The sequence below is a fragment of the Peromyscus californicus genome, unplaced genomic scaffold, assembly GCF_007827085.1.
Source record: "Peromyscus californicus insignis strain IS unplaced genomic scaffold, ASM782708v3 Scaffold_13__1_contigs__length_99412109, whole genome shotgun sequence".
Lineage (NCBI taxonomy): Eukaryota > Metazoa > Chordata > Mammalia > Rodentia > Cricetidae > Peromyscus > Peromyscus californicus.
Genome location: NW_026294424.1, coordinates 11,717,133 through 11,732,381, shown reverse-complemented (window position 1 = coordinate 11,732,381; position 15,249 = coordinate 11,717,133). Strand labels below are relative to the sequence as shown.

The 15,249-nt window shown below is 47.4% G+C and overlaps 1 protein-coding gene across 3 annotated transcripts in view; it reads left to right on the top strand.

Moving 5' to 3' along the window:
* The window catches only part of Tns3 (tensin 3), a 246,454-nt gene that overhangs the window by 123,636 nt on the left and 107,569 nt on the right, over positions 1–15,249 (top strand). For all 3 annotated transcript variants that reach the window (XM_052734489.1, XM_052734488.1, XM_052734487.1), the window contains 5 exons: positions 3,509–3,573; positions 6,459–6,542; positions 11,361–11,473; positions 12,178–12,238; positions 13,015–13,090. In XM_052734489.1, the coding sequence (XP_052590449.1) occupies positions 3,509–3,573; positions 6,459–6,542; positions 11,361–11,473; positions 12,178–12,238; positions 13,015–13,090 (399 nt within the window). The remainder of the gene's footprint in view (positions 1–3,508; positions 3,574–6,458; positions 6,543–11,360; positions 11,474–12,177; positions 12,239–13,014; positions 13,091–15,249) is intronic.

Genomic DNA, 15,249 nt, shown 5'->3' with positions numbered 1-15,249 from the left:
CTCACACCTACACAGTGCCCACGAAGCCTAGATATACATCCAGGTATCACATCGGGATGCTTGGCTGGCCTTCTACAATGAGTTTTGGCCACGTCCCTCGTCTTCAGTTTTTGGGGAGAGTTTTAGCCTTTTCCTTTCTTTACATGTTTGGTGCACTCTCCCTGAAGCCGTGTGCTGCTGGGCTTTCTGATGGGAGTGTTGGTACTCACTGGATCCCCTTACCGTGTTCAGATATTCTGTTCCGACAGGTTGTGTGCTTTGGGGGACTTAACCCGTTTCACCTGGATGGCCGTGGTGCTGTTGACTCTGCTGTTTCATTTCTGTCCTCAGTTTTTGAGTCTCTCTCCTTTTAATCTTAGCCAAAGGTTGGCTGATTTTATTTTACCTTCAAAACAAAGCGGTCAGTTTGTTGATCTTTCCTGTTTTCTGAATCTCTGTTTTATTCTGCTCTACTTTCTTTCTTTTCCTTCTTTCTTTCTTTTCCTTCTTTCCTTCTTTCTTCCTTTCTTTCTTTCTTTCTTCCTTCCTTCCTTCCTTCCTTCCTTCCTTCCTTCCTTTCTTTCTTTCTTTCTTTCTTTCTTTCTTTCTTTCTTTCTCTCTCTCTCTCTCTCTCTCTCTCTCTCTCTCTCTCTCTCTCTCTCTCTTTCTTTCTTTCTTTCTCATATTAACTTTGGGTCTAGTTTGGCCTTTTTCTAGTTATTTGAAGTGTAAATTGAGGTTCTTCAATATGAGATCTTTCCTCTCTTTTTAGATGTGGACAGTTATTGCTATAAACTCCCCTCTTAATATTGCTTTTGTTATATCCAATAAATTTCAGTATATCTTTCCCATTTTATTTGTCTCAATATGTTTATTTATTTTATGTGTTATGGATATTTTGCCCAAATGTATATCTGTGCACCACATGTGTGCCTGGTGCCAGGGGAGACCAGAGAAGGGTATCTGATCCCCTGGAACTGATTTTATAGATGATTATAAGCCAACATGTAGCTGCTGGGAATTGATGTAGCCCTGGTCTTCTGGAAGAGCAGCCAGTGCTCAATCACTGAGCCATGTCTCTAGCCCATGTCTCCATATATTTTTTTTTTTTTTTTTTTTGGTTTTTCGAGACAGGGTTTCTCTGTGTAGCTTTGCGCCTTTTCCTGGAACTCACTTGGTAGCCCAGGCTGGCCTCGAACTCACAGAGATCCACCTGGCTCTGCCTCCCGAGTGCTGGGATTAAAGGCGTGCGCCACCACCGCCCGGCTGTCTCCATATATTTTTAAACATTCCTTTTAACTCCTTGTTTGACTGAGTTGCTGTTCAGTAACATGTTGTTTAATTTCTACATATTTGAGAATTTTGTAAGTCCACCTACTCCTCCCTCCCCGCCATTCTGATTTATTTGTAGCTAAAGTTTTCCTGCCTGGCCCACAGTCAGGACAAATCTTTGTCACCCGCCAGTCCCACAGCCACTCAGACCCAACCAAGTAAACACAGACACTTATATTGCTTTACAAACTGTATGGCCGTGGCAGGCTTCTTGCTAACTGTTCTTATAGCTTAAATTAATCCATTTCCATTAATCTATACCTTGCCACATGGCTCGTGGCTTACCGGCATCGTCACATGCTGCTTGTCATCGTGGCGGCTGGCAGTGTCTCTCTCACTCAGCCTTCCACTTCCCAGCTCTATTCTCCTCCTTGTCCCGCCTATACTTCCTGCCTGGCCACGGGCCAATCAGTGATTTATTCATTGACCAATCAGCAGCACATTTGACATACAGACCATACCACAGCATTTATACTTTCATACCATGGTGGTCAGAAAGGATATTTGATAAGATTTCAGGCCTAACTCTCATGGGACTTGCTTTGTAGCTTTGTGCATGAACTATCCTTGGGGCTGTTCCTTGTGACCTTGAAGAAGCACGTTCTGCTGCTGATGCTGGTGGGATGTTCTGTCCATGTATGTAATAGGTTCATGTAGTCCAAAAGGTAGTTTGGGTCTGAATTCCTTAGTTATTTCTTGTCTAGATGATCTGTCTGCTAATGAAATGAGCTGTCAAGGCCCCCACTATTGCTTCCCCCCACCCCCACCTCACCTCTCCTTTACACCCATGACTAGTGCCACAAAATGATGGATAGTACCCGCAGGAAAGCCCATCGTGTGTGGGTCTGGTTTTGACTGAGCTCGTGTTTCCTTCTAAGTGATTTCTGTTGTTAAAACAATTGCCATTTAATGCAAGAAATCCATTCGTAGCATTAGTAGCTTTACAGTTAACAATGCCAAGAACCAGGATCTCACTGCCAAGAACTTGCCAAGTATCTGCATTGGTATCTCCCAGCATGCCCAGCTTCACATGATAGTTGATTTATGAAAATTTTGGGTTTGTTCATTTACTTGTTTTTTAAGAATAGAGCTGGGGGCTGGGGATGTAGCTCAGCTGTAAAGTGCCTCCTTGTGTGCACAAGGTCTGATCGTAAAAAAAAAAAAAGAAGAAGAAGAAGAAAAGAATAGAGTTGGGGAGCTACAAATTAATGACCTGCCAGTTGGGTTTTATGTGATTTGAGATCAGGGTTTGGCAAACGTTTCTCAAGAGGTAGGTAGCGTTTTAGGCTCTGCATGCCATGTGGTCCTGCCTAGTTCTTCAAAGCCTGCTCCTGTAGGGTGGGTGGGGGCTGCTGACGCAGAGTATCCAGGTTCCAGGCAGCTGATGAGGGCACTCAAGTTTCATGTGTTTTTTCACGTCTCACAAACCGTTTTGATTTTTCTTTTCTTACCTTTGCAACGCTTAAAAATATGTGATAATAAAATTTAGCTCATAGATGGTAGGAAAAGAGTTGGTGGACAAAACAGAACTGGTTTTTTGGGTTGCCATTTGCAGACCCCTGTCATAATAGTGTGTCCTGAAGCTTCAGTTCAGTCTGTGACTCTTGAGTGGGGCTGCTTTGCCATGGAGCTTCTTCCTCTGCTGTTGGTGACGTTGCCTGTGAATGTGGTTATGACTAGAAAGATTTCCATAGCACCTGCCTGGCATGTGGATTCCCTTTGTATAAGGGGTCCCCCCTATTGTGTAAATTATGGTGTTGGGCACCGGTGTGGGATACTACCAGCTCACCGTATTCAGAAGCCACTTAGAGCTATGCACACACACAGCCCTGTCACTGTCAGCCCCTGGGCAGGCGTTCATTCCTGTTTCACCTGGGTAATTAAGTCATGCTAATTGCTGCAGTTCCTGGCACCGGTTCACCTAACCTAATTGGGAGGTGGTGAATGACTGGCTGCCGCCATGTGGATATGCCCTCTGGGGATGTCTACAGACACCCAGCGAGCACCTGCTCTTGTGATGGGCCCCTGTGTGAAGATTCCCCCGCTAAGGAGGCCCTGCTGTGTTCGGTGCCAGGCTCTCCAGTATTAGGGAGGCCTGTTCCATCATTCTGCTCGTGATTGAGCCCGCTCCTGTCTCATGATGTCTCTGTGTGGGATTCTATAGAAAGAGCATTGATTCCTCTATGGTCTCCTGCAGGGTGGTAAAGGACGCATCGGACTGGTCATATCATCCTACATGCACTTCACCAATGTCTCAGCCAGGTAGGATGGAGACGGGGGCTCTTTTCCACGGGGTGTTGGAAGTTGGGTTTGCATATGTGGGCGGTGGTCTTCTTGGGAACCAGCCTCATCTTACCTCTGTCCCTTAGTCCCAGAGTGTTCTGTGCCTGAACTCAGCTTCCGGCAAGGCTGAAAAAGACCTGTTCCTATTTGGCATGTTCTGTGTGATGGATGCTATTGGGGCACTATGAATGTGATAAAACTAATTGATCCAGTCATTCTCTAATGAAAAATGACAGGCTGATGTCACCATGGATCACTTCACACCCTGTACATCATGATATTGACAACTATAATTTTTTAAAACATGTTCTGGGAAGTCCACTGTATGTTTTCCTCTAAGATAATAGGAAGTTGGTCTTAGCACAGCTATTGAGGCACTGGACAGTCAGGATGTTTCCTGTCTTCTGAGGCACAGGTCTCCACTAAGTCTAAAACTTCAGTTTAGAAAAGTTCATTGTTGGGTAGGAGTGTGGCTTAATTTAATTCACTTGCCTAGTGGGTGCGAGACCTCAGATTCCTCCCCAGCACTGCACACGGAAAGAAAATACCATTCCTGGTGGCTGGTGCATTTATCTGCACACTCCTGGCTGTCTCAATAGCTGCGTTGTATGCCCAGGCCGTTCCATCCTGAGGAAATAGATGCCTTCTCATCATCCCGCTTCTGAACCTTCTCCTCTGCAGTGTGAAGGAGTGAAATTGGGCTTTTGGAATGTTTTCTCTGGAAACACATTGAGAGGCTGGCGCTTGCCAAGGAGGAAACCCTACCCCAGGGTGAAAAGCAGAACCCTGTGGGTTTGAATAAGCATCATGTGTGTGCCAGACACATCCAGATTCCCGGTCACATTGGCCCCTCAGTTATGTGAAAGGAATTTGGTCAGAGACCACACTTTGCCCAGTTGTTTCTTAATACAGACCACCCGAGTGAGTACTATTTAGAGAAGTTTCCCCAACTGTAAAGACCACTGCATCTGGGGAACCAGCCTTGCTTCCCACAAAGCAAACCCTCAGAGCTGTACAACTCTGCTCTCCCTATGTCGAGGGACATCACACGCAAATGTCAGGAAGCATGCATGAGTCCCTCTGGGCCTCGGCATCCTGTCCTTATCTGAACCACGGGAACTGTAGTTGAATCTCCTCGCGCTGTGGCCATTCTTGCATGTCTCTACCTGTAGAGTGCTTCGCATAGCATCACACTGGGGTCCAAGCAGCCACTCATGCTGCCGGTCAGCAGGGGTCACGGTATTAAGTGTTTTCCAGTTAAGTGGGTGGCCATCACTGCGCTTATTATCTCTTGCTCTTCTAAGTTAATCCTACCTGCTGAGCATCTGCCCTGATAACAGCTCTAGCAGCGGTGAGGCTCTGCCGTCCTGGGATATGGTTATTACATATTTAAGCATTTACTCTGTTTTCCTACCCAGGTTGCTTTTCCTTTTCTTTAGAACCCAGGTTGTTCCCAGAGCTGCTGTTCTTACACATGTGCCTGATCCCCCTCACCCCTTAGGTTATATGTTAGACGCCACTGGGGACACATCTGATTTAAGTTTTTTACAAGCCACAAGTAACACAAAACAGAGACTGCACGTCACACAGAGAGAGCCTTCTTGTTCCCAGCACCCTGAAGAGTTCAGAAGATGAAGGAAGTTAAAGCTAAGCATTCTGGGACTTCTAAACACCAATACTAGCTAGGGTGTTTTCTCGAAGTTTAATAGAATGAATGGATTCCAGAAAAGAGAATGCTTAAAAGTCAAAAGACGGGATATGAAACTATGTCTTTCAGCTTGAAAGATACATCCATTTGCTATTTGATGTGTTCTGGGCTCAGATGGACCCTTCCATCTGTGACAACCTCACTGGCCAAGCTCCGTGTTGTGTTGAAACAAATACACACAGTGAGTTAAGTGTTCACTCACACTGAACTTGATTTAGAGTATTTTCCTTCGTCCTCCTTATCTCTGTGTATGTTTTGAGAATGTCATGTTCAGTATTCCTTAATATGTCATTTTTCTGGAGGGTACATACACATTTTCCATGGAGAACTCATATGCCTATCTGATTTTGTTTTGTTTTTTGAGACAAGGTCTTAACTACGCAGCCCTGGCTGACCTGAAACTTACTATGTGGACCAGGCTGGGCTTGAACTCATAGACATCTGCCTGCCTCTGCCTTCTGAGTGCTAGGACTAAAGGCATGTGCCACCATGCCTGGCTGCCTATCTGATTTTTAAGGATGCCTTTGATTTAAATAAGTCTTATTTCATGGCTTAAGTTGGGTCAGTAACCCTAGAACGCCCCACAGTGAGGTTTCCAGAAGGTTCTGTGAATCCTGATGTGAACATTGAGGGTGGGGTTGAAGGTCCGTTAGGCTGTTGCAAAGTAGATTCACTTTCTGTGGAGTTACTTTAGAATGACCCAACAAAGCTGACGCCTCCACACACTTTCCTAGCCATCAACCTTGCCCTGTCCTCAGCCTCCAAGTCTTTCTGTGAAGTTCCTTACCAAGTCTCATGTATTATTCTTCTAAGACGTCACAGCGTAGACACGACACTATGTGCACACGCTAAGCTTGTTCCTCACGTCCCCAGGGTCCCCAGGGAGGCTGCGGCCTTCAGCCAGTTCCTCTCCTGTGATCCAGTGGAACATCTGAGTATCACACCTTTAGATAAGGAAGTTCTGACAGGAGTTCGGTGTGGCTCCTGCTTTGAGCTGAGTGCACTCCTACACAAAAATCTTGGGCTGGGCCGTGTGTGGGCAGGTGTCACTGATAGACATGGGATGTGCATTCTGGTCATTTGTCCTTGAGGGGCTTCGATACCACTGACCTAACATACTTATTCATTCTCCCCACCCCCACCTCTGCTTCCCCAGTGCTGACCAGGCCCTGGACAGGTTTGCAATGAAGAAGTTTTATGATGACAAGGTTTCAGCTTTAATGGAGCCCTCCCAGAAGAGGTATGTATCTGTCTGGGGGCCAGAGGTCCTCTGACCTCTTCTCTGCATTGCCTTTGGGTCCTGCCTGAGAACGTGAGGGAGGGGTTGCTGCTTCCCAGGGCAAGGATGTGAGTCATCCTATATGTCTAGTGAAAACTGTGTGTCTGTTGAAGCCTGTGGGCTACTGTGGTGCACCTCCAGAGAGGAAGACTTGGGGCCACCTCTCATTTCAGCTCTGAGGACCATCATCTCCTTCAAAGCGTGAGCTTTGATTTCCATGATTATGTTGACCTCACTTCTGTCTGCTAGGACAGGGATCAGTAAACTTGATGGAGAAGCTGATAAGTAGATGTTTCTGGTTGTGTGGTTTTGCACTCACCAGTGTTCCAACACAAACCAGCCATATCTAGTATGGAAATGAGTAACTGTGATTATGTTCTAATAAAACTTTATTGACACAAATGGGGGTTTCAGATCATCAGAGGCTGACTTCTACTCTACAGTATCAGCTCCTTAACGCCAGAGAGAGTCTCTCTTGGATGTTTCCTGCCAGCCTGTCCTAGCTGCACATGTAGTAGCCCCTGGAAGTATTGACATGCAGCTGTCAGGGAGCAGGATGATCTCTTTTAAGGCACTCACATAGCTTCACTGCAGTTCTCTCTTAAGCTAAACACCAGAATTTGTCCAAGAATTGCAAAAGCAGCTGCAAAATGGCTCCCATTTTGGAGTCAGGATTTAGCTGTAGCCTTAAACCTTTGTATGTGTGTTTTGATCCTTCACATCTGCTTTCTCTCGTGTAACCGCAGACTGGGCCAGCAGACATAATGACTCTAGTGGTCTGGGTCAGCTCAGGCAGTTCTAGGTTTGGAAGAATGTGGGATACCTTGTGGGACCCTGGGTTGGAGCTGGGCTATGTCCTGTTTTGAGCAACAGGCCCCACAGGAAAGCTGCTTTTGCAAACTTCACCAATATTCTGATGGTTCTACTTAAACAGCCCCTGTTTCAAAGGGTGGTGGTGGTGCACGCCTTTAATCCCAGCACTCAGGAGGCAGAGCCAGGTGGATCTCTGTGAGTTCGAGGTCAGCCTGGGCTACAGAGCGAGATCCAGGAAAGGCACCAAAACTACACAGAGAAACCCTGTCTCGAAAAAACAAAAAACAAATAACAACAACAAAAATAGCCCCTGTTTCTGTTTTGAACCCAGGAAGTATTATTTTTTCCACTGAGTGGTTTCCAAAGTGGCCAAATTCCTAAGATTTGCGCTGAAGGTGAGGTGCAAACAAGATGCAGCTCCCACAGATGCCTGGACCCAGCAGGCAGGCGTGGCTGCCGGGATTGTCTACTTAGAGAATCAGTAGTGTCAAATGATGTTGGAGTGTGGAGTAGAAGCAGGGAAGACGTCTCATTTAAAAATGCTCACAGCTTTCACATGTCCTTCTTGGCTTGTATTTTATAGTGAGAGCAAGGTTCAGTGTTGCAATCCAAGCTCCTGCTCTGCTCTGGAGATTAGGACTGCCTACTTCTGTCTCTTTTCTCACCGCCTCCCCTGGTGCCTATACTAGAAGACACTAACCAAGTCATTAGTGAGTGCTCCAGCAACTGAATACATGTTTCAGTAAACCTCAGGAAACATCGGAGCCTGGAAGAATGTGTGTGACTGTTCTCATAGGGCTGTGCACCTCACTGGTGTCTGAATGCCTGTGGACAGGGGCTGCTGTTCTGCAGGTTATGTTAGGACCAAAGCCAAGAAATTATTCCAAAGTCAAGATCATAATTAGCTCTCTTTAGGTCGTGGGAGAAACTTATGATTTGTGGCTGAGAAACTCAACCTTCTAAGCAACCATAGACAAAGAAGGAATTGCCCAGAACCTCCTGGGTGGGAACTGGATCTAGACCCCATCTATAATCTGCAGATACCCAAGGTCTTTGCATAAAATGGCCTGGTATTTGTGTAGAGCCGATGTGTATCCTTCTGTGTGTTTTCAGGGTTTTTTTATTAGTGTCCAAAATAATGGATTCTCTTATAACATTTGATAAATGTATATTGTGCCTTATGCTCATATCCATCCCCCCATTATGCTATTCTATTCCTCCTCCTCCCACTGGTCCCCTTCCTTCCCCCAAATAGTGTGTGTGTGTGTGTGTGTGTGTGTGTGTGTGTGTGTGTGGGTGTGTGTGTGTGTAACACATGCATAAAATCTAGGTTCACATATGAAAGAAGACGTAGTATTTGTCTTTCTGACATATTAAACTGTAAACCTTCTAGGTGCCCAGCTTTTATGCTATATTGGCTGTACTGTATGGGGAGTCCTTAGAGGAAAATAACCTGCTTGTCTCCAGTAAAGATGCAGGCTCTTTTCTTCCAGGATGTTTGAGCTGAGGTTGGTTGAATCTGTGGATGTAGAACTTGTAGACACTGAGGCTTACTGGTGATGCCCATTGGCTGGGTCCACTGTGAGCTGAGCACCCCCTAGTGGACATCTGGGAAGATGATATTCATTAAGAAATTTCAGTGAGGAAAGACTGAGACCTGGGGTGTAGGTGGAGGTCTGCCCTCCCTTCCTGAGTGACCACCTGCACATGGGTGGCTGTCTGTCTGTCTCAGCTTCCTCGTGAGCAAGCTTGTGCAGATGCAGATTTTTGTTGCTGTCACCTGTTGCTGTGCAGTGGAAAAAAGCAGCTCTTTTCTTTTTTTGGTTTACTTATTTATTTTTTTTAGGCAGGGTCTTATGTAACTCAGGACAGCCTTATACTTATGATCATCTTGCCTCTATTACCCCAGTGCTGGGATCACAGGCATGTAACCATGCACAGAAAAACAAACAAACAAACAAACAAACCGAACCCCAAACCACTTTTTATGTTGTCTGACACCTGGACAGCAGTCTCGGCCAGCCAGCTGACATCATGGAAGCTGCCCATCTGTAATACTGATAGGAGCTGGTGACCTCTGGGCAGGGAGAAGTGTCAGCTCTCTGAACAGTTTGTCCCACAGAGAGTAGGAGTCCCAAATCTTCACGTTTCAAGCTACATACACAGCTTTCATCGTGTATGATGTGAGCAGGCACCCTGTCCACCCTAGTGCCTGGGTTGGGGTGTGTATCAGAGCAGGAAGTGACTGTAAACAACACAGAGCCCTCATACCTCCAAATCTCTGTGTATCAAGATCCCTCTCATCTGAGGGGTCACTGAAGAGCCACCCATGCCAGGCCAGGTCTGGATTGTCATCGCCAGGCCAGGTCTGGATTGTCATCGAGTCTCCTCACAGGAAAGAGAAACCAGGAACACATAGTTCCTAGTGTTGGGTATTACTCAGTACTGGGAAGAGGGAAGCACTGTCTTAAACAGGGTCTTAGGCATTCCATCCTGAACCTGTGTGTAACTCCATTACCTTTGCTCAAGGCCAAAGAGCCAAGGCAACTGATGAGCTGTGCCATGTACGGGGCACAAGTAATGGGGTCACAAGATGGTTCTCCCTTCTGTACCTGCACACAGCAGTTCAGGAAACTTTACAGTCAGAGTAAGCTCATGGAGCAGTGTGGAGGCCAGATACCTTGGGAGTTTGTGGGGACCTCAAGCTTCTCTGACTTGTGAGGTTTTGCCCTCATCCTAACAAGAAGAGCAATCTGCTACTGGAACAGTGGGACTCTGACACCCCCATCTGTCACTGTGAATTTTCCCTACAATGAAGGGAATTCTTGTGAATTATACTAAAGCTTTCCAAAAGGACAGACCATAAGTTGTTTTCTGTTTGGTTTATTTTATCTCCAAACTCAGCTGTTGACAAGGGACTGGGTCTACATTCCAGCAAGCAAATTGTTTTCTTACTGTAAGGTGGAGCCCATGACTGTGTTCATCCAGGGGCTTGGAGCTATGAGGACCCCATGTCCCTGTATTAGTGACAGTCACTTCCCGCTTCCTGCTTGGTGCATGGCCCATTAGTTTGATGGCATGTTTTGGGATCTTTCCTTGTTTGGATTTTTCCCTCTTGCAGCGAGTGCAGTGCTTTGGTGAAGAAAGGCAAGAAAACAGACAGATTCCCAGAGAGGGGTTGCGGGTTCTGGTGAAGATTGTTTGGCTATAGTGCAAGTGCTGTCAGTGGCCTTAGGGTATTGGCTGCTTCTGGGCTCCCATAGCAGCAGGATACAGGTCTGCAGGGCAGAGGGAAGGAAGGTGGAGGCCAGGGGAGCATCTGGGTGTGACAAGGATGCAGCTCACACTCTGGGCATGGCTGTCACGTCGTGTCTTATGAGTACCCTGCGATCACGTTTAGTGTAGGACCTTCTCTCTTGGCTGCCATGTGTGCCGAAGAGTGTGAACAGTCAGCTTGGAGGCCTGAGGTCAGCGCTTGGAATTCACACGGCAAAATCCCATCTTCAAAGTGTATAGGTGGCCTTGGGTGGACCCGTGCTCAGCTGAGACAAGAGGGCTCAGGAGATGTGTGTGGGGAGAGCAGAGTTTAGGGGCCTTTGAGAGCAGCTGCTCCTCATGGCTTATGTGGGAGCCCTGGGAGAAATGAGCTGCTAGACCTGTGCAATAAGATTCTGTCTCAGGTGCTGGCCTTGATAGTGAAGGGCTAGGGAACAGGTGAGGAGACCTTCTAGATGTGGGTGTCCATGTGGAAGAGATGCTTATACATAAGTGACAGTGTCAGCAGTTCCCAGAGCTGTGGGTAGTGAACCCTCCATCCCTAAACATGGGATAGTAACTACTGCCTGTGGACAGTGGAACAAGGTGTCCCCATGGCCTCCCGACACAGTTTCCATTTCCCACTGCCTGCTCCTGAGACTCAGCAGCTGGGAGTCAGCTGTGTGGAGTCTTAGCCACTGTCCCCCGCAGGTATGTGCAGTTTCTCAGCGGGCTGCTGTCTGGGGCGATGAAGATGAACGCTTCACCCTTGTTCCTGCACTTCGTCATCCTGCATGGTGTCCCCAGCTTTGACACTGGAGGAGGTGAGTCTTCCCATCCCAGACTAGAGCCCTAAATTAGCAGCCGTTTCCTCCTGTGGCATCAAGATTCTGTTCCTGTGCTTCCTGAGGGCGGTGCACAGCTCCAGTGTGTGAGCAGAGCTCCAGCTTTGTAGGTTGGGACCAAGCCGTCCATCACAGGAGGGACAGGCAGTTGTGAAGGGATGCTAAGTAGCCCTGTGACCCAGGTACAGGAACTCTTTGTTAGGCCAGGGTCTTTCTGAGTCAGCAGCTCTGTGGTTCAGCTGTGTGCTTCTCCTCAAGGTTTCTAAAAAGGAGAGAATCCGGCATGGTAGACTATCCTGTAACTCAGGGTCCTTTCTTTTCCCTCTATGACATATTCTCATGGACCCTGTCTCTTTTATGTAGATGCTTATAGCATAGACCCTGCCCCCATCCCATGCAGGTACTCACAGGACCTGTGTCTGGGGTAAGGACCTGTCTCCTGTTCCCTGGTTGCATCCAAGTAGGTGCTCCCACATCAGTTGACGACAGTATCCCTGGCTGTTGGTCCCCCAGTCATTAGGAGTAAGGTGAACTTACTGAGCTGCAGGTTGCTTTTAAGCCCCCATGACCCTCTGGTTAAATTAGTCTTCTAGCTGGATGTCCAGCCATGTTACTTTGTCAGTGGGACATCTGTGCACGGGTTAAATGATCCTGTCTTTCCTTGGCATGTGCCTCTCTTTCAGCGTGCCGGCCTTTTTTGAAGCTCTACCAAGCCATGCAGCCTGTGTACACGTCTGGGATCTAGTAAGTGCCTGGCTTGTGCTGGGTGTTGAGGGTGGCTTGGGGGATGGTTGTGAAATGGGTTATCTCTCCCACAAGAAGAAGTGGACCCAGTGGGCCAGTAATGCCGAAAGCCCAAAGGAGGTGTCCAAGTTTCTGCTGTGAGAGGTTCTTCCTCCCTGAATCTCTAGTTGGCTCCATTAAGGGGCTGGGCAGTGGAACCTCCAGGAGAGAGGAGAGAGGGGAGAGGGAAACCATTACTGTTTGGAAGTGAATATACTGAAAAGTGGTAGAACAGATCCCTTGGGGTTTTTGTTTCTCTTTTGTGTTTTAGGTCTGTATCCTCAGAACCTGTACGGCTTCCTTAGTTTGGTTTGCAATGTGTATAGATAGTACTTTGTTTATGTTAAGACAAAACGAGAAAGGCAGAAAATGTGTGGCACTTAGAAAGACCCATTATTCCCTTTTTGGGCTCAAACTTCCCCTCTCTCCCACGCCATGACACTGTGGAAGTTGTATTCTCATGTTGTCACAGAAGCAGGGTCTGTCCCCAGCTTGGCCCTCCTCCTGGCTGAGGACTCCCTGAGCATGACTTTTCCAGTCTGGGGCTATGATGATGCTAGAGTAACTCCCCCCAACTCAGAGCTCTCTCGAACCTCTCGACTCATTTCCGTAAGGTAAAGCCTCCAAACTTGGAATCTGGGCTGTTTGTGCAAATTCTAGCCATTTTCTCAGCTTGTACTACCGTGGTCATGAAATCGCGGGACTGTATAATGATCTGTTTTCTTGTTCCTCTGAAGCAACGTTGGCCCTGAAAACCCCAGCAGGATCCGCATTGCCATAGAGCCAGCCCAGCTGCTGAAGGGCGACATCATGGTGAGTACCCATGTGCTATAGCCATTGTCCTCAGCCACCCAGGATAGTGACCCTGAAGGAAAATAGATTTTTGCCTTAGGAAAAAAAAATATCACCCAGTTTATGACCTCCTTCTCAAAGAAAAGAAAGTAATAACCAATGGGAGAAGAGAAGCAGCCATCACTCTAAGGGCTTTAATTTGTGAGTAAAAATGTTTTAGTAACAGTGACAGATCTTTGTCCTTGACCATCTTTTATAACAGAGCTGCTGGGCTATGCAGTGATCCCACTCAGTGGTCCCACAGCCCTTTTGAGCATCCCACTCCCTGACCTGTGTGATCCCAGGTCTCCCAGAGTATAACATCAAGAGCCAAAGTGCACCATGTAACTTGTATTGTTACAGCGTGACTAATGATCAAAACAGTGATTTCTCCAGATAATTTTGTTCTTGGAGGAGATTAAACATTACTTTTTCACCTCCTGTCCGTCTTGAATACAGAAGAACCTCTACCTGTAAAGTAATTTCAGGAAAGGTTTTGTCTGAAAGCCTGCAAGGCATGTGTACAGCTTCTAACATGTGTAGAATCATTTAGATATGATCTTTTCTTGGTCTTGGCAGACCTACTTTGTTGAGATGGATGGTGGGTGATTTAGGAGTTTGTGTTGCATTTTATTATGAACAGCTCACCTGGAGTGGGCACCTCCCTGTTTTCAAGGACAGATATACTGACACTCATACCTCTCTCTGAGCCATGGGAATGGTGGAAAAACTGAGGTGTGGAACTGGAGGCTGGGGTGCAGCTCCTCACTCCCTGGAAAAGCGATGCTAAACCTCCCTCTGCGCGTTGTGTTGGTGAGCTGGGAGCTTCTGATTCTTCTGCAACCAGAGAGTGACTGTGCAGAAGCTGGGTCCTGGGAGGTGCTTCCTCGCCCCTCCAGCTGCCTTCCTCCTTCTTGTCACCTCCCTTGTCTTCTCTCCTTCCCTCCCTCCTTTTTTTTCTCTTCTCCTCTTTATCTCCCTTCTTCCTTCTCTTCTTGTCATCAAATTTTTAATTTTTACTCAGTTGTCTTTTTTTTTCCTTGCATTTGGGTTTTTTGTTGTTGTTGTTGGTTGGTTGGTTGGTTAGTTGGTTGGTTGGTTAGTTGGTTGGTTGGTTGGTTGGTTGGTTTCCAGTCTTAGCACTGGACACAGGAAGGACAGAAGTACAGAGTGATTTTTTTTTGTCCTGGAGGTGCCTCCGGGTGACATAGGCTCCATTGTAGAAGAGAACCCGGAGATGCTGCATAGGCCAGGGGAGCCTGTGACATACCTGTGACAGTCACTGAGGTGCTAGGCTGGAAGAGCATGGCTCCAGAAGGTCATGGCAGCTTGTCCCCATGCTTCCCGGTAGTGCCGTCCTTTACATGTCTGCCTTTGGGAGGAAGCTCATCATGCTGGAAAGGGATACCTGACCCTTTTCTTTGCGGGGCTGTGGCCTCTGCCTAGTGAGGACCATGCTTAAGTTTTTGTGAGCATGAAAGGAACAACCTTCCAGGACAGTGCCTGACAGGTGGGTGTGGGGTGACAGGATGGGAGACAGACAACGTCATGTCATCCTGATGCATTTCAAGCCTTTGTCACTATCAGAGTGGTGGTCAGTCAGCCTTAATTGTCCATCCCCTCTGCCCTCTAGAGGAGCCCTGCTTAAGTACCGTACCCTACACTATGTGCCCCATAGCGGGCAACACAGCCAGAACACAGGCCCCAGTAAACATTGTGTGCACTGTGGCCAGTGGAAAGTGGCTCTGGGCAAGAGATGTGGGTGGTTTAGAGGGTCTGTGGGTGGGAGGTAACACTTGGTCACTGAGGTGATTCGGAGAAAAATTGGGTGGCACAGGGAAGGAGTGGAACTCAGCATGGGTGAGGGAGATGTTTACTGGTGGGCATGCCTGGACTTGGCCTGTTCTGGCCCTGTGTGTCCCTGTGGAGCTGGTGCTCCTGTTCCAGCTCAAGAAAGTGCTCCTGAGGACTGCTGCCATTTACCGATTGGCTAGGTAAATGATGATGTGGATGGACATCTGGAGGCTACCTGGAAGCAGTTCTTACCCCATGTTGATGACATGCTGTTGAGTTATGTTTATAAGCAGACTCTTTGAGGCTATTCACCTCAGGGGCTGTACTGCTCTGGTCCTTTGCAGGAA